Source organism: Plasmodium coatneyi, chromosome 12 (genome assembly GCF_001680005.1).
Source record: "Plasmodium coatneyi strain Hackeri chromosome 12, complete sequence".
Classification (NCBI taxonomy): domain Eukaryota; phylum Apicomplexa; class Aconoidasida; order Haemosporida; family Plasmodiidae; genus Plasmodium; species Plasmodium coatneyi.
In genome coordinates, this window is record NC_033567.1 from 3,174,264 (window position 1) to 3,197,700 (window position 23,437).

Below are 23,437 nucleotides of genomic sequence, written 5' to 3' on the forward strand. Positions count from 1 at the left end.
CGGGGGGACGTATCTGCATGAAAGTCAACCGGGTTAACCCTTTCCCCATGGGGACATCTCTACCCGAGGGGCACATATCACAGCAGCTTAGCGATAGATTCCTTGAAGAAGAAAAAAATCTTGGACAGGTAATTCCTGAAGTCTTTAAATAGAAATTCAACTTCGTCACGCAGATAATCGAACTGCTCACAGGATCGTAGCTCCCTGTTTATTTCTATCTTCAATTTTCGGTCTTCAATTTTGGAGAAGGACGAGCTGAAATGATCATAACACTTGAAAAATTCCTCGCACAAGATCATCCCAACGGTGTGCATTTCTCCCTTTGTGTGTCTCGTTTCTTTGAAAAGTTTATACAACTTGGGGTAAAGGGGGGTGAATAAGCGAACGAGTTTTGTGTCTAAGTAGGAATATTCAGGTGCTTATATAAAAAGCATATGCATACGCGTTAAGAAGCATCGCCACAAGGACGACCGAAAAACTCACTTACCAGGAATACCTGCCTAGAAACCAAAGAGTTTAAGTGCCGCACCTGCTTCAAACTTTTTAGGCGTACCAAAAGACCCAGAAAAACGTTCGTGATTAGGTGAATTACGTCCGCCTTATGACATAGGTTATTCCTTATCGAATTTAAAATAAATTTAAAAGAAAATATATCAACAAAGTGGAAAGAAAAGTACGAGACATTCCGGGCATTCATGGTGAACGTGTTTTCATCTCCATTTAATTGGTTTGTTCTCCTTTCACGGAACCCTTTTTCATTCCCCCTTGGAACATCTATCAGGGCATACCTCCTGGTTAGAAGCATCTTGTACTGTCTACGCCCCACTGTGAAGATTAGTGGCACGTGGAAAAGCACATGCGTCTCTTTAAATGTCTGCTCGTAATTGTCATAGTAGAAATGCTTCTGCGTTATCAGCAATTTATTTTTATTTTTAAAAAACTTCAAAAATATTTTAGGCGGCCCAACTACTTTTATGTACGTTTGGACTATCTCCTCCAGGGGGTAACTGCGTTTTTTGGAAACGGCCGCCTTTTGAGGTATTTTCCTGAGGGGTTGTTGGACCCTCCCCCAGGATGTTATTTTCTCTCTTCTGTTTCTTCTTCCTCTACATGGCATTACAGAGCATGTTTTCTTCCGTTTTGCACTTCGGATTGGCTTTCTTCCAGGATTAATGGCTTCCTCCATGCAGTATACCTGAAAGCGCTTCTTAAAGGGGCGCTTCAAAAAGGAGGAGCTCAAAAGGTGAGTAAAGAACCCCCCACACATTGTCTGTTGTCTAGCACACGATGCTGCTTTGTCACGTCGTAGGCGTCGCCCTCTGAGTGTAGACCTCATGTCCCTGCAAACAACTGTGGAAGGTTTACTAAATGGGAATTTTCTTTTCCTTCTAATGAGTGCCTTCACAACACGTGCACACTTTTTATACCCATTATGGTTAAGGAAAAATGGCTTCACATGAAAAAGACGAAAAAAAAAGTGAAAGAATTTAAAAAATTTTCTTGAATTTATCGAGCAATTGTAAAATGTATAGAAGAGCAAATTCATGATGAGGGAAAAGTAGGGTCTCGTCACCACGCTGATAATTTTGAAAATGCTCATTCCTTTGTTGTATGTTAGTGCATTGTAAAAATGGTGGATATCTTTTGCGTACATTTCTTCGATGCATTTTCTTCTTCCTCCTCTGGAAAAGTCCAAGGTATGGTTATACACGTTCAGGGTGTCTACAAGAAGGACATAAAAATGATACTCAAGCGTGAACCAAAGGGTTAATTTCCACCTGCAGGAAGCGAATTTGCTAATTTTGGATAAAACAGAATTACATAGCCTCAATTCGTAGTATCTGGTAAGCCCCTCTTTGAACCACAGATATTTTGCCTTCTTAAAATACAGGCAGTTTCCCCAGAAGGAGTGAAAAATCTCGTGCACAATTAGTTTAACCAACGAAACACTTCTATAAAAGTCTACTTCGAGATAGTTTCTACCTTCCCTACAGGGTGCACTCCCCCCAACCAACGACATCAACAAAGTGATACAGTTGTGGTTTTCCTCCCCTGCGTATTTATACGTGTTTACAATCATGAACTGGATGAACTTACTCTCCTCCAATCTGGCACGGAAGACATACATTTTCAAGTACATCATTAGTGTTTCTTTCACTACATGAAGGAAAAAGTCCTGTCTGCTTCTTCGATGGCTACTTTCTGCAGGTCCTCCCCTTTCTATGTATATAAAAACGGAAATATTTTTCACCTTCAGTTCTATTTTGTTGTATAATCCAGCGAACAGGCAAAATGTGTACGAGGCTATTTTGCTCGTTTCGCAAAACTGGTACGTTATGAAATTCTTCCCTCCAGTTGATGCTATGGTGAGTTTTTTTCGCCGCTTACTCAGCTGGTACAACTTCCACCTTTTCTTATGACGCCCAATTGGGGAGTGCAATTCATCCGTTCCTGTCGTCCCATTCCCCATTGAGCGAGTTGCACTCAATGGAGGAGCGATTCTGCACGGCCTCTTTCCGATGGATCGCCCCTGGAGATGCTTCCAAAGTGAAGAGTAGAATCCACCCCCTCCCTGACTGTAATACACCCTCTTGAGTCTACTATTCGTGACGACCAAGTCTGGTGGGCTTACAACACAGACAGGCGTGTTTCTCCCTACGTGTGTCTTTTTACCGTTGTGCCTATCTCTAAAGGGAAAGTTCACCCTTGGTGCTACTGATGGTTCACTGCATGTTGAATGAACGCCCCTTCCTCCACTTAGCTCAATTTCAAACGAAACCTTGAGCCTAAATTTTGCCCTATGATTGTTGTACAGCAGACATGGAAACACCAGAGGGAGGTAAAAGTATTCGCAAAACGTATTTATATATGTGTACCTCCTTTTGCTTTCAAACTTTACCCTTTTAAAATGAAAGTGGAAAATTCTCCCTCCATCATTTGGAAGGACAAAATGAAATTCCCCTTCCTTGTGTTCCACCCCGGTGGGGTCTTTTCCCCGAGGAGGGGTTCCCCCGTATTTTTTTTTCTTCCTCACTAATTTTCTATTACTCGTGGAATAAATTCCTTCCGTTTTTTCTTCTCCATTTTGGTAATAAAAAAAAATGACCAATTTGTATACCCCTACATTTGTGTGCTCTTTCAAATGTATGTAAAAATTGTTCTTCCTTTTTTTCACTTCAATCTTCTTAATTTGGATGGTTTCACCGCAGGATGAAATTAGAGCCAACTTGAGGATTTGCAGGTGGTCCGTGTCAGCGTAAACCTTAATTCGTTTTCTCCTTCCAGAAGTGTTCGAATAGTATATTACGCATTTGCCCACGTATTTCAAGGTACGCCTCAGTTTTAAAAAGTGAAAGTGGAGTTTATACCTGGGTGGAGAAAGGACAAGAAAGACAACATCGGAAGAGGTGAGGTGAGAAAATACGTGCCTCTTCGGCAACACCCCGGCTGCGCTAGCTGTCACACAGGACACTTTTCTCCTTGTCCTCTTTTTTTTTTTCTCTTTTTGGTACATTAACGGTGTGAGGTGTGTATTCGCCTTGCTAGCCTTTCCCAAATGATACAGATGCGTCTGCCAGGGGGGCTCCATTTGGTTGTCCCGCACTTGTCCAAATGGGGCGGAACAAAAAGTGGCGGCAGCCATACGGAGAGGTGCCCATGCAGGGCGCTAACCAAACGGTGGGACAACCGCCCCAAGGGTTAATTAAAAAAAAATTTTAATGGAGGCACAAAGGGGAATAATAGGGGTAAGTTCAAAGGGGGGTAAATGCCCATGCATGGGAATAATTATTAAAATAAGCACACGGATGAAGCATGTGTATGCGTGCAAAGGTACGCCAGCTAATGTGCAAAGCGAGTGACATACACGCAGGGCATACACCAACGTGAAATTATTAAAAAAAAAAAAAGGTAGGAACGGAGGAAAAAAAGGAAAGGGTTTCCTTCCTGTGGATCAGCGGTCAAACTAATCTATGTGGAAATTTTCATTGCTTAAAATGTGCTGAGGGAAAAAAAAAAAAAAAAAAAAAAAATTAAAATAAAAGATAGAAAATAAATAAGGCAAAGCAGAAGCAGTAGCTATAGCAGCGCCACACGTACGTGCCGATCCCCCACAGAACGACGCAACGAGTCCCCCGTCAAGTGGCGAGGGTAGGGTCGTTTCCGGCGTCGACACACATATAGGCGCATACGCTTGCATCACGCGTAACGTATAAAAAGGGCCACTTGGGCGAATTTGTACCTTTAAAAGCTTAATAGGCTTAACGGCTCGAAATAAAACAAAGAGCTGCACGAGGTGTAAAAAAAAAAAAAAAGGGGATATGTGTCACCGCATATTCGTGAACAAGGCGCAAAGGAAATGAGCAAGAAATAAAACGTGTATAGAAACGGGTGAACCAATATACATGCCCGTCTATGTCGTCCACGTGGTCCACGTTGCCGATTTTGCGCTCTTCTTAACTTACTATGATATATAAAACAATGTCGAAGGAGATGTCAAAAAACACATACAAAAATTCGTGCGAACTGTACAGGTCGATATTCGACGGGGACAGGCACAGGACTTTGTAGACAATCAAAAGAATGGGCTTCAGAATTACGGCGAAGAATATGACTCGATATTTTCTATCAAAAAAGGGAGGGGGTGGAGGAAAATGTGTGCATTTTCCAATTTGCAAAATCTATGCCGCACTGATGACAACATGCGCGCAGAACATCTCGTGATGAAAGGAAGGTGTAGAAGCGGGCACGTTTTCAGTAGCATTGTAGTGTTAACATGTAGTGGTGTTTAGTGTCCGGTTTTTGTGCCCGCCTCCCCATCTGCACTTACTTATAAATGTCATATTTCTTATACAACTCTGCGACGTGAAAGGATAAGTTTTCTTCTGATAGGCGGGCCTGTACGGGGTGTGAAAGTGTGAACATACAGATGTGTTTAATAGTATGGGGGTGGGAAAAAAGCCGTTGGGTTATCTTTGTCAGCAAGGACACCCATATATTTTGGACGGTTGAATGGAGAATAACTCCAGTGCGTAAGGCGCACTTACCGAGAGGAACGTCGACGTGAAGTTTATCGCAATAAAGATGAACAGGTAGGCGAAGGCTTGTAGTATGTACCGTGGGGCCTGTAGGGGGATGCATAAACGGAACAGGTGAATGAAAAAGCATTCCTCGTGTGGTCGTACGCACAAATGGACTGCTGCTATGCGCGCCAACATACCTGGAAGTTCCCCAGAAATATTTCAAATATGCCCGTATAAAACGAAATGACGGAAAAACAAATCATGAACTGAATCTCTATTCGGCTGAGGTGACTTCGAATGTACATGTCACCTGGGGAAGGGGCAAAAAAAAAATATACATATATACATATATATATGAAACGTGAAAAAAAAAAAACTACTTCTGATACACTGCCGCGAAGAGCATCCTTACCCAGAGAGACCTGCAGATATATGATGAAGGAAATTATTTCCTGAATTTTCTTGAAAATATTTGCCGATACCCTGAAAGGAAAAACACGCAAATGTGTGATCATGTAAATATACACACTTAGCCACATGTTTGTATATGTGTGTGTTTGTGTGTGGACCAAGCTGGGCCACCACGCTGATCAGCCACTGTCCCTACCAGAAATAAAGGTACATGTACCCCCAATCCCGAATGAAGTTCACATTTTTGTAATTAAAATAAGTGGAGAGGAGGAAAAAAAGCATGTTAAGGATCATAAAAATGTCCGTTTTTTCGCGGTACTTCAAAAAATATAACGTAAGGATAATAACCAGAACTAGCAAAATGTAGGTGGTAAAGTAAAGCACATTGGGAATGAACTGAAAGTCATGAGATAAATGTTTCGTCCTGTAATCATAAAAAACGATGTTTCCTTTTAGGTCTATTTTTAGCTTATTGTTATTTATCAGAAACAACATATATCTGTTCTTTTGGCTAATTTGTATTTTTTTTTTTATGTTGCCTTCTTCTAGTGGGTATCTTTTAATGCAATTAAAATGGGACGTAAAAATGTAATTCTCCTCATTTTTTAAGGACGGCTCGAGTTTATTCTTCATCCTAATGTAATTGAGCCACTGGTCCGCTGTTATCAGAACAAGGAAAAGATTTTTCGACTTGTTGTTGCTCTTCTCTGTGTTTCCTTCATTGTTGATGAGTCCATTTGTGTCTGCATCGCTCGTTTCGACTCTCTTTTTGTGAAAATACTCCCTGTCCACATTGAAGTTGTTCAGAATGTTAATGGAGTTTTTGTTTGCCTTTGCCAATATTTCTTGGTTTTTGTTTTTTTTCTTCACCAGTTTGTTCTCCCGGAAGTCGATGGTCATGTCAATGTTTATTTCGCCTACAAGGGGGTGGAAAATATACGTGTAGATATAAATGTAAGTATAGTTGTATGTGTGAGCGTGCAGTGCGCAGTGTATGCATGTGGAACAATTCGACGTGTAGAACGGGGAGCAGATCTGCCAACACATCTGGCAGCACACCCATTATGACATTCCCTCCTCCCGTCTGTTCGAGGGCTCCTCTGCTGTACCTTCCTCAACGGAGAAAAAATACGACGGCTTAAAATTGTAATAACTGGCCGCTAACAAATGCTCATTTTTGTACAAAAAAATAAACAAGTCATCCTTATCCACAACATTTATGTTTAGAATATACCCCTTACATTTGTTCAGGCAAAATAAAAACACCAGGAGTAGTACACCTAGGTTAACATACCGCGATTTAAATCTCATTTTCCCGTGGCATTTTTTTCGTTTACAAAAAAAAAAGAGGAAAAAAGGGGGGGAGAAAAAAAAAAAAAAAAACAGTGTTCACGAATGCATTTTCTTCAAATCTTTTTCACCTATAATTATACATTTACAAACATTTTTTTAAAATCCTGTCACGTGTTTGTTTCGTGGGCCCTTTTACCCGTGGGGACGGTGGCACATGGAGTTTCGTAGAAAATGCATAGCATAATCGACCAAGGGGGCGATGCGCGAACGGAAAAAGCGGGAACCAAAACGGAACATGTGTTAACTGGAAAAAGGAAAAAACAAACAGAACATAAGTTGTGATTGAAAATTATTCAGTGCACAATTTTATCGCCAGGGAAATCGCAATATGCGTTTGCCAAGATGGCATGCACGATGGGAAAAAAAAAAAAAAAAAAAAAAAAAAAAAAAGTCGACGCTATGTTCGTCCTGATGGACGCAATGCAGTGGAACAGTTAAGTTTTCCCGCGAGGGGGGGATGTTAAATAAACCTACGTGGAAGTATGAATTATATCAAATTGACTAAAGTTGCGGCAGAATGCGCTTTCGCACAGCCAGATGGTGAAGTGACGAAGCGACCAGCACGGGGACATACGAACAGGAGGAAATCGCGCCAAACGCAGACACCATCGTCGGGGAAACACCGCCAAGTACGAACTCGCCAAAACGCAGGACGAGGTCTGGACGCAAATTATTCCCTCGCCCATTTTTAAAAAGGACGCCTATTTTGACAAACTGGAGACAAGTTAACACGGTGACGTAAAAAAAAAAGAAAAAACAAAACGGCACTGCAATGAAACAGACAAACAAAAGGGGTATTGTTATATTCACATAAACTCACAACTCGGATAAAATTGCGAAACGGTTTGGCATGGGTATGTCTGTTTGTGGATCCCTCCCAGTTATGCACACTGCGCAAAAGTTGTTGCAAAAATGACAAAATTGACAACACCGTCTACGTAATGTGTGAGACAAAAAAAAAAAAAAAAAGAAAAAAAGAGTGACTCATTTTGATCAACTGCGGCTGGGTTCCCACAAGTTAGTCACTTCAAATCGTGTCTCGGGGTGCCTACAAATGGTAAAAAAAAAAAAAGGGGGAAAAGTAAAAGGTTGTAAGTTTAGTCGACGGGGCAACACGGTATCTGCTCAAATGATTAACTGTGCGAACGTCACTCCCCCTTACCGCTGAATATCAGCCGCGTGCAAATCGGGCAAGTCTGACGGGTTGTTCAGCAGGGAGAAGAACTCCCTCGAGTTGGCGGACAGCTCCCTCCCACCCATTTTGGCGACTTCACTCCCTTCGAGGAAAATCTTAAAATGACGCATAACTCGGTAAAAGTATTCCTCAAATGGGAGGGAAATCTGTCCCAGGTTGCAAAAATGTGAAGCCCGCCGTTGGTAGAGCAAACTATCAAAATATCTCCTATGTTTAGAGAGAAAAGAGTTGACTTTCTTTTTCACTCCATTTTCTTTCTCATCAAATTGCTTCAAATAATTTTCATAATCCCTCACACATTTCGTTAAGTTCAAATTTTCGGTTTCTCTCGTCTTCTCCTTAAAAAGGGTAAAATATTTTTTAAACATGGCATCCATTTTTCTCTTCCCGACGCAGATATGGGGGAATTTCAAAATTCCTCGTTTGGTACACTGTTTGGTGGTTGTAGTCGTGGTTACGGGATTTCTGTTCACCTGATTTGCCATTCCAGCGTATTCAGCAAAGTGACCTTTCCTGTGCCCCCCCACAAACACCGCATCGTTGTAGTAGAACGAAAGCAGGTGCTCCAAAACGGACAAGCTAAAAACGGAGGCCATGTCATTGGACGTGTTGTACCCTCCTTCCAGGACGCTAATAATGGGAAAGCGCAGCTCATTCTGGAGAGACAGAATCAAGTTTGTCATATGAAAATAGGTGGACGTGTTTTTCTTCACAAAGCCATTATTCACAAAGTCGAGTTTATGTCCATCAAACCCAGCAGATAGGAAAAGTAAATTTGGTCGGAAATGAAACAAATGAATTAATATATTGTCGTGAAATAATTCCAGAAAATTCTGTTCGTTCATATTTTTTTTCAAAGTTACATTAATAATGTAAGGTTCCAACTCCACTGTGTCATTTCCTGTTCCAGGGTAAAAATACCCATCAAATGCGTGAATAGAACTGAAGAAAACGTTCTTCCTGTCATCCTTATCCTTCCATCCTTTCCAACTATATATATCCACGTACTCATTAATTCTGATTTTTTTTAATCCCAAATTTCGAATAATCTGTTCCGTTCCATTTCCGTGGTGGATATCAAAGTCGATTACAGCGATCCGTTTGAACTTTTCGTATTTATATTTTGCGTAGGACATTCCGATGGCTATATTATTCAACAAACAGAACCCTTGACTTCCTGCTGCTCTGTCTTCATCCGTTAGGTTAAATTGCGCAGCACCGTAAGTTCCTAAATGATGACCCGGAGGTCTAACAACACAAAAAATCTTCTTCTTTTTCTTCCTCTTCCTGTGTATATAGTCCACTGCTTTTAAAACCACTCCACTAGCATTCAATGCGCAGTTAAAAGAGTGCTTATTGACAAAGGTGTCATTATCCAGAAGAATTAATTTGTCCACTTTTTCCTTTCCACTATTTGCGCTGTTCCATTTTTTGCTTTGCGCACCCCCTCCTGGGTTTTCCTTCATATCTGCGTTGGGACTTTGTTTTTGCATTTCTACTTCTCTCTCTTCCATGTTTGTGTTATTCCCACATAGAGCGTCCACATTGGAGCCTTCCATAAATTTGCTTGCCCCTTCCTCGCAAACGCCACTTAAAATTTCGCTCCTCTTTAAAACATCCATATGATCGGACACAGCAAAGCTTGCACTTCCATTCAAATCGTCTGATGACAGGGCAAGGTAGTTCTTCTTGTTCTTTTTCGTGTTTTCCAAAAAATTATCGAACGCACTGACATCATCGTATTCATTTAAATTGCACCTCTTTATCCTTCTAAGTAACATTTTCAGGTACGAAATATCGTGAACCCTTAAAATGTCGTTGGCAGTTGCTTTCCTTTCCACCTTTTTCAACTTAAAGTTAACGAACGTATTCAGTTTTAATATGCCGTGCTTATCTGATATTAGGACATCTAACCTGCTGGAGTTTTCCGGGATGTTCGTCTTAATTTTGTTCCTCACGTAAGGGTGGTCACTCGGCTCTGGCACGAAGATGTGCTTCGAACATTGATTTGAGTAAAATATTTCTACTCCGTTGCGCCGATCGATTCGCTTCTTCACAGGGAAACACCTCACTCTTCTATTCGGCTCCAGGGCGATTTGCCCACTGTCCACATGGTGCACTACTTCCACGTTATGTGCACCTTCCACTTGTGTAGTCCCCTCCCCATGCCTGTTTTTCCGCACCGTGAAGGTATGCTCTCCCCCTTGCACAGCCTCATCGTTCTTCCTTTTTTTACTCACCCCCACACATTCATCACACCGCAAGATCCCATCGCAGTGCCTCACAAACACATTCATACAGTTGTACATCGAAGCGAAGGAGCAGAGGAAGTAACACATGTCTCTCCTATGCAAAATGTAACAAAAAATCTTCTTATTGTAATTGTATAAAATTTTTAAAAATTCGAAATTCCCCAATTCGATAATTTTCACCATTATGCTTAAGTACAGCTTCACAACGGCGGTGACAAAAACTGTGTTAATTTTTTTGTTGTAAAAAAAGCCATCCTTTATGTATTTGATGCGGCGTTTTTTTGTTTTCCCCGTGGGGCATTCCTCTGGTGTCTGCTTAGCGTGTGTCACTTTCGTGTTATCCTGGTTTACTGTGGTCTGCTTCACTTGTGCCTCTTTTTCCTCCTCCAACTCGCGCTTCAACGTTGGGTCGTCTTGTTTTGCGTCCCCCACCTTTGGGGATCTTCCCTCCCTTCGACCTCCCCCACCGTACGCGCTTAAGTAAAAGAAAAAAAGATACTCGACTGTATTATGCAGCAGAAGGAGAAAAAGGTACGCGTCGCAATTGTACAAAGTGCAGTGCACGGGCAACTCACACTTGTCATTGTAAAGCATCAGATTCACATTCAAACGTAAAAGTAAAAAAATTATTTTTGCATTGGAAACTAAGCAAGCTTTATGTATGAGCGTATTTTTATTATCATCCGTTTGGTCAAAATCGATTTTGTACTTCCACACTTCATGCAAATATTTTTTTTTCTTCTCCCTTTTCGGTTCTGTTTTCATCTCCTCGCTTAGATACTTCTGTATGTCCTTCAGTATGTAATTTCCATACGTACATTCGATCTCCTTTTGTGATTTATTTTTCCTCCTTTCGTTTCGCACAAATTGGAGGAAGTTGTCTTCTATGCATGGTTTGTCGGGGGAATGACCCTTTCTCGGGGTAGACGCCTGGAAGGTGCTGTTTCTTTCCTCCATCGGTGCATCTGATGGGTGCTCATTTGGGGCAGATTCCATAGAATGGATGTTATCCTGATGTGTACATATCTTGTTGGGGTTGCCCCCGTCCAAAGCAGACGCACCAACGTTACTATGCGTTGCAGGTATCCCACCGCTCTCCCCCTGGGGGACAGTCACCTCTTGTCTCAAGAAGGCGTTTACTTCTCTTTCCTCTTCCGAGTCGCTTAGACAACTTAGACTCTTTTCACTGCTCACACTTCCACTGTTGTCTGATAGAAACGCATCTTCTACTTTGTTTCCTCCTTTTTTTTTCTTCCTCACTTTTACCAGTTTTTTTTTAACCAGCAATTTGTTGCTACTGTCGTAGTCGTCCAAGTAGATGGTGGGTACCTCCACATGTTTAAAAAGGGGCGTCTTAAAGTACCTCCTTCTGAATGGCACTCTGTTATGGAGGTCCTTCTTCTTCTTCCCCTCAGGGGGGGATATTTTAAATATATTTTTTCCCCCCCTTTTTCTGCTCCTATGGTAGGTTCGAAAAAACTTGGGCGAAAAGGAAAACACCGGCAAGGAGTGATAAGAAAGGACAATTTTCAGTATCTTAAAAATCCGCTTGTGGTATTTCTTCACGTAAATGCGAGAAAATAAAATTTTTATATAACTGTCTTTTGAAAATGCATCGAAGAAGTTGGCCCTGGTGAGCTGAAGCAGCGCAGGGGAGGCAAGGGGGACATCCCCCCCATGGAAATAATCATTGCAGACGTTTTGTGCGTCTTTTCTCTTCAGTTCGTCCAAAATCTTTAACTTAAAAATGAGGGAACAAAAATTGTTGGGCAGATTTAAAATGTACTTGTAAAAATTTCGGTATATTCTGAGGTTGTTACTTCGCAGGCATTTCAAATAATTGTGTAGGTAAGGGTAGTAGAGCAGTAGGAAGGTGATGTAACCCTTGCAGTAGTAGAAGCAGGTTTCAAGAGAGCACTTATTTTCGTAGCTCACGTCATTTATCATGTCCCTATAGTCACTTTTTAAAATGTAACAGATATAATTTATTTTGCTATTAATAATATTTAGTATTAATATGTTATCTTTTTTTTTTTTTTTCATTTTGTCCAGTTCCAACTCGAACCTGATATTTCTTTTCTCCTTTGTGATCTTCATTTTGGTTACTCGGGGAGAAGGGCGGTGAAAAATACTACTTATGGGGGGGAAGAAGCTGCTGCTCTTTATCTACACATTTGTATACAGGTGGGTTGAAACCTTGGGGGTGAGATATAGGACGGCATCACATGTGCCCCTATAATGTTAGCGTGGATGAAGTGGAATACGCATAACCAGGTTGTGCTAAGACAGGTGTGGATCTACCCTTGCGTGGACTTTACTGCATGCGTTTTCTACCATTGGTGGTGTTTACGCGGACGCACAAGGAAGCTAAACCGTCGTGGGCTAATCGGATATAAGCCAACCTTCCCCTGTTGTCCGATGGCGCAACGAGGATCACGCGAAGACCAAGCCGCATACAACGAAGGGTAGACCAACAAAGCGACGTGAATGACAGAGAAGAACTGTTTTCCCGACGATAAACAAAAAAAAAAAAAAAAAAAAAAAAGGCGCTGCTTATAACGATAAGCCACAAAAATTACCAACGAAAAGAAGGGTAATTTATTTAAAACCCCCTTTAAGCAAAAAATAAAGAAATAATAAAATAACAGAAAATTTACAAAAAGAGTAAAAATAAGAAAAGAAAGGATTCCCTAAATGTAAGCACTCTAAATGGCAATTTTTTCATTCTCGCGAGAGTGGCAGGAAAAAAAAAAAAAAAAAAAAAAAAAAAAAAAAGGAAAACACTAAACAAAGCGGTAGGTAGGCGTAGCAAAGTGCTATGCAATAATTTATACATAACAAATACATGCATAATGTTTCCAGTCCCGTTGCCGTTCATTCGTTCATTCATTTGAATCTTCGTCCTGAAAAATTGGTAAATTTTTCCCATTTTAACTGAAGAAGAAGAAATGAAAAAGAATGGCAGAGGGGCACAATCAAACAGTACTGATGATATCCCCCCGTTTGAGTATTCATTGCTACATATTGGAGTTTACTCGAAACGGGAAAAAAAAAAAAAAATGACAACAATGCATATGTATAGTATACCCAAACTGTGAGGGGGAAGGCGCCTTAGTTTGTAAATAAGCGCGCCCATATGTACGTGCACACGTACGATAATCTATATTGTGCCTCTTTTACCTTATTTTATTTTTATCTCACTAAGGAAACGTATTTTCTTCCTTTCATGTTCATTTTTCCCCCCCATGCTTCCTAAATTCCGCTTGGGAAGAACCAAAGTTGTGTAGTCCCCCGTTAACCAACTGGACATTGCCCTTTTGCATACAACACGTAAGAGTCACTTTCAAGCCGTTGTTTGTTCCAAGGTGTACATCGTCCAGCTAACACAACGGGCTTTGTAAGTAGGAGGGGGGCTACCAACTTATGCAAAGTCATACCTTTGTCTCCTTTGAGATGTGCTCCACCAGCGAAAGGACAAGTGGTGAGACAACGAGAAAGCACAGGGTGTATAGTGACCCCTCAAGGGATACTACGTTAAGGGCATTATCCAACATTAGCAAATAACCATCCTCAGTAAAAAGTAACTTCCACCACTTTGTAACGACCACCCTGTGCAAAATGAACTATTACAACCAGAAAATCATAAACCGTGGAAATAATCGAAATGATGAAGACCCCAGTTTTGGGGCCAACGAAAGTAACCTGAACAACCTAGGCAACGTCACAAACCCATATGTGAGTAAAAAAATATATGAAGGTGGCTACAACAAGCCAAGCAACAATGTGATCCCAAGTGCCCCCTTTGAAAATAACTTCCAGCAAAGTAGTGTGGCACCAAAAGGATTCAACTTCACACAAAATAGCGGAAGCGGCCGCGGCAACATCCATCACAACCACCAACAGAACAACGTGGTGACGAGCCCATTTAACAACCCGCCAAATGCTAACCACGATGTGGGCACAAGCGGGGAATCCTTTTTTGGAAATTTTATCTCAGCAAATAAAAATAAATTAAAAGAAAACGTACCTAAAAGGGAAGAGGAAGATGAAGAGGAGGAAGAAGAACTGCCCCTACTGGAAGAATTAGGAATTAATTTCGATTTAATTTCGAAAAGGATGAAATCTGTTTTTATGTTCTACAAGTAAGAAGTGCACCTGATGGTGTAACCCTCCATAACGGTTCGCCCGTCTAATAAGTGTGCACATAAATAGGGGAAAGAGAGTCACATCACACATTTCGGAGGGGTCTTTCCAAAATGGCTCCAAATTATACGCATTCTACATGTGTGCATTTGCTAATTACCTCATTATGCACTTATGTCACCCCCCCCCTAGAATCGATGACACGTTATTCGAAAATTCAGATTTATCCGGGCCGCTAATCATTGTCCTCGCTTTGGGGTTCATACTGCTACTGGTAAGAAGCGCACCATTCTGCTCACTAAATAATAATTAACCCGTTGGCGTACCAAAAAAATCGCACCCTCCTCCCCTCTCTGCAGGCCGGAAAAGCCTCCTTCAGTTACATCTACCTGATCGGAATTGTCAGCAGCCTGAGCATATATCTTCTTCTTAACATGATGAGCCAGGTGGGGGAAAAAAAAAAAAAAAAAAAAATGTATGAAGTGCTTCCCCCATGTGTGATTTCGTAAAAGTGGTGCACACTTGTACATGTGCCAGAAAAAAAAAAGCCATTTCCCCGTTTTTATTATGATTATTTGTTTAATTTCTTTTCCCTTTTGGAACCCCTTCACTTCAGAGTCTAACACTGGACCTGTACCGCACGATAAGCATGCTGGGCTACGCACTGCTTCCGCTGGTCATTTTGTCCTTCATTTCAATAATTATCAATTTGAGGTAACGGGAAAATTTCCTCGTGGGTTGGCAGCACGGGTGAAAGGCCCATGGGTTAATTACACGAAAACAAAAAAAAAAAAAAAAAGACCTCAATGGTGCCTCGGCAATGCGCACACAAGTACCAAAAATGTTGCACACACAGTGCACAAAAAAAAAGGAAAAATTTTGCCACGTTGGCAAATTACGCTTTGTTTTCATTCTGCAGGTCGAAGAAGGGATACACCATCTCCTTTTGTTGTATATCCTGGTCGGCCCTCACAGCGTCGCGCTTTTTCGAAGTGGTACGGAAAAAAAAAAAATAAATAAAATAATCACCGCTGGCATGTGTATGCTGCATCGGTGAAGTGGCGTAGTACATGCCCACCTTTGCTACGAAAACATACATGTGCAATTTGTGTGCATTTTTAACTCCCCCTTCATGTGTATATATATATATATTGCCAAATGTGTTTTTTCTTTTCGCCCCGTCTCCGTAGGCTCTCCGGATGAACAGCCAACGATACCTTGTGGCCTATCCGATATTCCTTCTCTACTCCTGCTTTGCGTTAATTATAATTTTTTAGTGATCTCATCCTTTTTAATGTTTTTAAATCGTTTTTTTCGAGTCGATCCTGCATTTTCAATTCTTCCTTCAGTAGCATTTCATTCTGATCATCACAATAACCGAAGTAGTGAATATTTACATACTTATCGAAAAATCTGTTTTCTTTTTTTTTTTTTAAAATAAACTTTTTCCGATCATCGCTTTCTTTTAATAGTAGTTCCTTTACGCCCTTCAAGTTTTTCGCCGCCCCGAAGTACTTGTAGTTGTTGTTTCCCTTCAGTTCGCTGCCTGCGGGGTGGAAATGCAGAAAAAGGTATTAAAAGGAGAAACATATGCTGCGTGAGGGGAAAACACCACAAATGAGCAAACGAAGGGGCACACTAGCCAAACGTGCAAACTTACAGTGCGCGTTGATCAGCGTGTTCGACTCCGTTTGGTAATCCGGTCCACCGAGCTGAAAAAAAGTGGAAAAAAAGCAGTAATGCAACATTATGTGGGGTGTCAAATTGGGCGTTTTAAAAGCGCGCTAAGTTGAACGATAAGTGGGGCCATAAGTGACGTGTTGTATTGCCATAAGAAGCGCTTCCATATGGAGATCGTAATCATTCTGTCCACATTTTTCTAGGCTCCCCGCGTCACTCACGCGACGGTGCAATGGTTGGTAGTGCCTTCCTTACCTCTATTATCCGAATTTCCCACTTATTTTTTATAGATATTAATTTATTTATCTGGTCGTTCAGCTCCCTTATATGCTGGTCGCTCAAACTGTAGTTTTGGATCTCTTTTATTTTGTTGCATATTTCTTTGATGATATGTCTGCGGCTGGGGAGGAGACAAAAAAAAAAAAAAAAAAAAAAAAGGGAACACACGTGGGTACCTACGTCAAGGTGTATATTTATTTCCGCGCAGGGAGGGCAAAGACACGCAGCGAATTAAATACAGCGATGGAGGCATATTTGTGAGGGGGAAAAAAAAGGCATAACAATGCGCTTCCTTTCCGCTTCTCTCCCTTTTTTGCTTACCACGACACAGCGGTCTCCAAATCTTCCACTTCATTAACCCTCTTGGGAATTTTAAAAAAACTTTTCTGTTCACTGAGCTCCTTGGCCTTCAGCCACTGGTTCAGCATCGACCTCCCCTTTTCAACGTTCCGCGCCATTTTGCTTTCCCCCCAAATGTTATAGCGGTTTCTGTGAAGCCGTCAATTTGGAAAGTCGTCAAATTGCAGAACAGCCGAGCTGCTCCCCCCACGGATGAGGAGGAAGAAGCTCCACAAAAGGGGACGAAAATTCACTGCTGTAATTTTACCCAAGGGCTGAAGGCGTCCTCCCTTTTGGAATTCCACTCCTGATAACTTTACCCCCTTTTTAATTTACCTTCAGGGGAATGCGAAGCAAGGTCGTATACTAAAAGCGATAAACAAAAAAGGGCAGAAAAAAAAAAAATGGTTGTCAAAACGTGAACAAAAAATACTACAAATTGTGAGAAAAAAAAAAAAAAAAAAGGCCATTGCAAATGCCACTGCAAATGCAACAGCCAGTGCCGCAGTTGTGCGAAGAAAAAAAATAGTGCAATGGAGGACACCCTTCTGAAGCACAGAATTGTAGATTTCCGGGGCAATAAAAATGCGCTTGACTTGTGGAAAAAATACGTAACTGAGGAGGTGCTACGGGATCCCTCTCTGGGGAGGACGGGCAAAGGGCGCGCCAAAAGGGAAGCCAAACGGGTCGACACTTGGTTAAAAATGTGCGGCCAAAAAGTGCACCACTGGAAAGATCCAAATTACTTTCCCGAATGTCAATCAGAGGAGGTACGACCGGATGATGGCAGACAGTGTGGTGAAGGCGAAGAGGGGAAGAACGACACGCTAATGACGGAAAAGAACAAATGCCGCAACAACAGGCCTGATGACTTGGTATACCCCCCTGATCAAGGAAAGAAGAAAAAAAAGAAAAAAGAAGAAAAAGCGCTGTTATTACGCGAGAAGATGAACTACATAGAGGGGTTCTTAAAGCAACTGGAAAAACTGGACCAAGACACGGAACAACATTTTAAAAAGCACCAAAATGATAAAGGAGGAGAAACACATGGACAGTGCATAGTGACGTATCAAAATTATGAATGCCGAAATGCAGACGTGACGTATAAGGAGGAAGTGGATTTTTTCAGATTTTTTTACTCCTCTGTGTGCTTAATAAAAGAGAATAAAGCCCTCATACCTAGGGGGAATTATTTGTACGAGTTGATACATCCACAAACGAGTTCCTCCTTTCCAGTCCCAAACAAATTGAGCTACTATTTTGTTAAATTATATATAAATAATAAATGGCGTTTAGTTTTTGTGCACTTAACCCTGCCATACGATGAGAAGAATCAAATTTTGTCCTGCCATTCTGTCGATGAGAAAGAGTTATGGTCACATATTCTTATGGAAGCTTTGCTAACTTGCTTTAGAATTTTTCACCTACCCGATTATCATTATTACCTTCTTGAGATGTTAACGGGGCTGAAATGTATAAACAAGTCACACGACTTTATCCCCTTCGGAAACCACCTACGGGCGGAAAAATGTTTTTTCATCCCCTGTGCGGTGCTCCTTGGAAGGGGAAGTGTCAATTCTTGTGACCATGCTGAGGTGGTTACTTCACCCCTCTACTTACATGATGAACAAAACGCTGACCATTCGGAGGAAACAACCAACGAAGTGCACACTGGGAAGAGAAAGGAAGACACGAGAGCAAACCTATGTGTTGTTCCAAATAGCAGCTTCTCTTCCAGCGGAACCTTGAAGAGCTCCCCCCCTCATGAGGATCACCCGCCTGAGCGCTTCTTCTTCCTCATCTGCTCAGTCGAAAAAGATTATATAAAAATAAAATGCGAAAATGTGAAGCCTCGCCATTGTACACCCTACTCAGACTACCAACAGTCTGTGCTTAAAGCAAAGAAGGATGTTTTCCCCAAAGGGTATGCTTACATCAACGATAGGGGAAACATCCGAATTAAAGACACAGAATTGGTTCCAGTAAATACACAGACTCCCCCGAATGGTAATCCCGAACGGGGAAATGAAGAAAACCAGGAGACAGATAAAAGTCTGAACGCACGTGACAGAAGCAGGGAACCCCAAACAGACAGTTGCAAGGATGCCAATTGTGACACACATGACATTACCGTGAATGAGGATAACACACAACAGGTGCTCCAGCTAATTAGGAAAATTTTAGGAGACGGTAAGAATAGCACCAAGCGTGGCAAAACGGTCAGCGAAGAATCGGATGGCAGACTCCCCCGAATGGGTACCTCCAAGTCGGGCAAAAAGGTAATTCCTGCACGTTGTGCATATTTAGATAGAACCAACCAGTGTAAATGTGTGTCAGGCAGGGAGTTCGTTTTGACGAACGTATATTAATGCGTGCGTAATACTAAACAGTTGCAAAGTCGTAGTGAGCACCCTCCGCAGTTAGTTCATTTTGCAGTTAACGCAGTACGGTGACCCTACCGAATCGTCCATTTTGTGCAATGATGCACCACCAACCGGATGTGCAACAAAAGGGGACCCACATCGGCACGCCTACACACGTGTATACGCGTGCACCCTGGCAGAACGCCCAGAAGGACCTCGACAAATGGCTGGACGAAGGCGAACTGGAGAGACTTACCCAAACAATCAACGTGAACTACACATGCCAATATTTAATAAAAACAAATGGTAACTTCTTAGCCAAAGGGGAAACGATTTTTTTCCTTGTGAACAGAAGCCACTTCGAAGTTGTGTCCACCAACAGGTATGCTAAAAATAGGACTGCTAAAATGGAGGGGACTCAAAAAAATCATAATAAGGCCAAACTGAAGAATAAAGACAGCAATCGTGACGCTGTGTCAAGTGCTTCTAACGCCACACAGGAGGAGAACTTCCCATACCTTTTTCTCATTTGTTCTGTCTGCATCAATCGGGGAGGAAGCAACTTTGAAATGTCACCCCTTTTGGGCGATTTTAAAACGCAAAATGGGCCAAGTGGCAGCAATCATACCAATTCGAATGATGCACTTGTAGGGCGAAGTGAGGAAGCTTCATCTGACGGGCTGCACGAATTTTGTTTTTCTTTTTTTTCCTGCAAAGTTGGAAGGAGGAAAAGGTGCAAGGAAAAACGGCCTACCTTCACCCACGCTGACAACCACCAAGGGGGACTTCTCACCTTTTTGACATCAAAACTGGGCAATGTCCCAGAAGGAGTTGTCACGAATCCAAATAGCTGCTGTGGTGATGATAACTCCGGTCTGCACTCAGAGGAAAAACACGCGGTGCTCTCCCCCAGGGACATCCTAAATTGCGAGTGCTTCGTCAGGAAAATAGGCGAAGAGAGGCTCACACGAAATGAGGATGCAAAAGGGGGGGATAAAACGGACAGGAAAAGCAACCCCACCCGCGTCCTATCTCCAAACCTTTTTCTAAACAATAGTGGACACGATAAATGGAGGGACTACCACTTTGATGAAGAAATTTGCAAAAGGAATATACACCTAAGGGGGAACATGGAACATTTCTTCCTTGTGTATGTGAAGCGCAGCAGGAGGGGCGACTTTTCCGTGGAATGGCTCGAGGGGAACAAAAAAAACAAAACAAAAGATGGGGGAACCTCAAAACAGGTAAAAAAATCGGATGACACACAACATGGAAACAATTCGCTCCATTCAGCAAGTGAAGAAAAACTGATTAGCTGCTCCTTCATGACTGTAGAAGAATATCTTGAAAAAAAATTAAAAATGAAAATGGCGTTTTTAAGGAAGACACTGAATATAGGGGAGGAATGCCCGATGAAGGTGCTGCTAAAATATACAGTGACAGTCCCTCAAGTGAGGAACATACCTGCACAATTTTTTTACCTAATTCAGAAGGCGAATGAGTTAAGGGTTATGCCCCATTTAGACCTGTACATTTGTAACGTAACAAAATGGAAGGGAATCTCTGATGTGCAAAATGCAAAGGGAAGAAAAAAAAAAAAAAAAAAAAAATCAGAAAAATCGGGAAAAAATGAGAACAATACAGAGCAGGAAGATGAAGACGAAGACGACGAAGAAGATGATTCCCACAATGGAATGAAAAATATTTTTTACAAAATTTCGATGGAAAATTTTATTCAGAAAATTTGCATTCCTCCATATGATAATGATGAAGTTGAGGGTAAGGACGAATGCACCTACCTCTTTCTAGTCGTGTCAAAAAAGGTGGAGAGGCTAATCGGAAAGGACCTCCATTTTGAGGTAGCCATTGCTTCCCCGTCTAGCGAGAAAGACACTTCCTCGGAAGAACACACGAAGAGAAAAAAGACAAACATACGGGTTAGCGAAGTTTCGTCCTTCTGCAAAAGTTATGCCTTCAACGACAAAGGTGAACATATTGACCTGGGCGTAAAGAATGGCTGCCACAAGGAGAACACCTCAGAAAGGATTGATCCAAAGAATGATAACCCCACAGTGGCGGAAAACTACAACGAATCGCCCCCGGTTGAAGAAAAAAAAAACAACCAAACGAAAGTTGGGATAGACGACACTCTCCACCTCAACACCTACAATTGCCAAAAGAAAATAAAACGATTTAAGGTAATAAAAAAAATCACCATCAATAGTAAGAGTGAGAGAACATGGGGTTCCATTTACGTGGATCTGAGGAACCCACATTTATTCAAAAATTTTGTCGTCAAAATAATAAAAGTAAAGCGGAAGAAAATCACCCATGAGAAATGTGCCAACTTGAATTTTATTACAAGCAACTGGGGAAGAGAAATTATACTAAAGAGAAGAAGGAAGAAAAACGTCTTTTTCAAACACGTAGAATTGACCACCAGCGATTCGTACCTCCTTCAGGTGGAGGTAAATATGCTTAGCGACACTGCCCAGAAGGGGTTGAGTCAGAACAGCTCACCAGTTTGTCTACCTCAAAGGGGAAACAACATAAGTGAAGCACCCTCAAAAAATTATTCACATAATCATCCAAATATCCTTTTAAACGTTTTGTTAAACTTCTCTGATGATGTTTCCCTAGAGGAAGACACCTCCAACGAGGACGTAGAAAACGAAATGAAAAAATTCTTTGACTTTGGTAAAATAAATTTGGAGAATCTAACATTGGCTGGCCAGTCTAAACATATGGACAATATTTTTTCGCTAAAAAATGACCTACTACTTCGCTATCGGGGCAATTACGACCATATTTTTAGGCACCTCTCAAAGGCGTGTAGCGGTGACATCCCCGGCGCCTTACCTTTGGGGGAGAACTCTCACATGTGTTATAGGAAAAGCAACAAATGCACTAAGGGAACATACAGTTCGGTTAGCCCCCTCAGTAATAACAACTATGATGACCTCCTATGCACCAACAAAGCGGGTGAAAGCACCGACCTAGAACCATCCATGAGCAATGAACACTTTTTTCAAGGTCTGTCCTCCGTTTTAAGTTTATCCAAAGAGACATTAGCCTATGTGGAGTCAAAACTTCTTCACCCAGGAAACGACAGGGTTGGAAGGAGCGACTTCGCACAGATGCTCCAGGCCGTGGGGAGTGAAACCCGTTACCTCAACTTTGCTGCGCCCGAAAACGGGGACAAACTAGACAAGTTTGACAAGTACCCATTCGCCAAGCTGCTGGATATCCCCCCGAACACAGAAAAGGAAGAAAGAAAGCGCAAGGCGGATGACCCCACGAGCAAAGAGTTTGAAGCCTCCTTCGATAGTTTCCTTTCCCTTTCCACGGACGCAAAGAAAACCATCGATGATGTGAAGGCCACCTACAATTTAAAAAACAAAGTAGACATTTTTAAAATAAAAATGGATGCAGAATTACAACTTCGGGAAAATACCTTCCATTCTCTTGGGGGTAAAATTGGAAGTAGAACCAGGTCCTTTGTTAAAAAGAATTGTGCCCTTACAGATATGACAAAAAATGGTGCATATGACCACAGGGGGAGTGAAAAAGTAACAGGCGGTCTCACCAACGGAGGGGGAAACGTTCCAGAGGAAGACCCCATCCCAAGCTGCGATGAAAACCAAACGGATCATCATCATAATGAGGGAAAATTCTACCTTCAACGCAAAATAGACCCCCCAATTGAAAACCTGCAGGATCTCATAAACGCCATCAAAAAAGTAAATACGTCCTACATTCAGCTAAGTGATACAAAAAATATGAAAATGGAAAACACCAAAATGATGAGAGAAAGAAAAGCCTTCATCGAAAATGTAAAAAACAGCGTAAAGACAAAGCGCTTTAAAAACCACCCTACAGAGGAACTGAAAAATATTTATCAAAAAGGAACTGAACTAAAATTACATATTTACAACCCCGATCTGATGAGGTACATCAAGACGCACTACCTCCTTCTAGACAGACTAAATCACATGAAGGCTCTTCTTAACACCTCTAAATTTAAGAAAGTAAAAATGACCACCAATGAGAAGGAAACATTCAACGTAGAAGAAGCAGTGACAGATAAAAACCTATTCATGCAACTATTCCATAAGTGCTCAGATGTGATTAAAACGGATACACATCTTCAATTGAGTGATTCCTATAAGAACCTATTTAAAGACGCTCAACAAATTTTTAATAAAATGGTAGAAGATACGCAGAAGGAAAGGGAAGAAGCTGCATAGTGAACTGTAACCCATTTTGGGAAAGCCAATACCCACAATTTTGACAACCCTCATTGGAAGGTGCATTTTTTCCCCTGTTCCACACAATCGGGTTGTTCACACATGTATATTTGTTGACTCCACTCCCATCCACCCACTCTTCTTTTTTTAAGTA

The 23,437-nt window shown here is 41.6% G+C and overlaps 5 protein-coding genes across 5 annotated transcripts; 2 read left to right on the forward strand and 3 right to left on the reverse strand.

Annotated features, from left to right (window-relative positions):
* Positions 1 to 77: 77 nt before the first annotated feature.
* On the reverse strand, positions 78 to 6,743 carry PCOAH_00043840 (Uncharacterized protein; the record flags this gene model as incomplete). The annotated part of the gene is made up of 10 exons (XM_020061168.1): positions 78 to 356; positions 488 to 3,603; positions 4,225 to 4,285; positions 4,464 to 4,623; positions 4,829 to 4,896; positions 5,046 to 5,123; positions 5,219 to 5,331; positions 5,434 to 5,504; positions 5,629 to 6,349; positions 6,542 to 6,743. 10 exons carry the CDS (start codon positions 6,741 to 6,743, stop codon positions 78 to 80), a joined length of 4,869 nt encoding a protein of 1,622 aa, XP_019916638.1.
* A 1,035-nt stretch (positions 6,744 to 7,778) lies between these two features.
* Positions 7,779 to 12,329, reverse strand: PCOAH_00043850 (Uncharacterized protein; the record flags this gene model as incomplete). Its single annotated transcript, XM_020061169.1, has 2 exons — positions 7,779 to 7,833; positions 7,948 to 12,329. The coding sequence occupies 2 exons, from the start codon at positions 12,327 to 12,329 to the stop codon at positions 7,779 to 7,781; spliced, it is 4,437 nt and encodes a 1,478-aa protein (XP_019916975.1).
* A 1,521-nt stretch (positions 12,330 to 13,850) lies between these two features.
* PCOAH_00043860 (Uncharacterized protein) lies at positions 13,851 to 15,652 on the forward strand (the record flags this gene model as incomplete). The annotated part of the gene is made up of 6 exons (XM_020061170.1): positions 13,851 to 14,374; positions 14,568 to 14,649; positions 14,735 to 14,821; positions 14,992 to 15,089; positions 15,295 to 15,370; positions 15,566 to 15,652. The coding sequence occupies 6 exons, from the start codon at positions 13,851 to 13,853 to the stop codon at positions 15,650 to 15,652; spliced, it is 954 nt and encodes a 317-aa protein (XP_019916499.1).
* On the reverse strand, positions 15,635 to 17,129 carry PCOAH_00043870 (Uncharacterized protein; the record flags this gene model as incomplete). The annotated part of the gene is made up of 4 exons (XM_020061171.1): positions 15,635 to 15,921; positions 16,024 to 16,087; positions 16,311 to 16,455; positions 16,659 to 17,129. 4 exons carry the CDS (start codon positions 16,790 to 16,792, stop codon positions 15,635 to 15,637), a joined length of 630 nt encoding a protein of 209 aa, XP_019916617.1.
* Positions 17,130 to 17,206: 77 nt separating this feature from the next.
* PCOAH_00043880 (Uncharacterized protein) lies at positions 17,207 to 23,283 on the forward strand (the record flags this gene model as incomplete). Its single annotated transcript, XM_020061172.1, has 2 exons — positions 17,207 to 18,952; positions 19,237 to 23,283. 2 exons carry the CDS (start codon positions 17,207 to 17,209, stop codon positions 23,281 to 23,283), a joined length of 5,793 nt encoding a protein of 1,930 aa, XP_019916859.1.
* Positions 23,284 to 23,437: the final 154 nt, after the last annotated feature.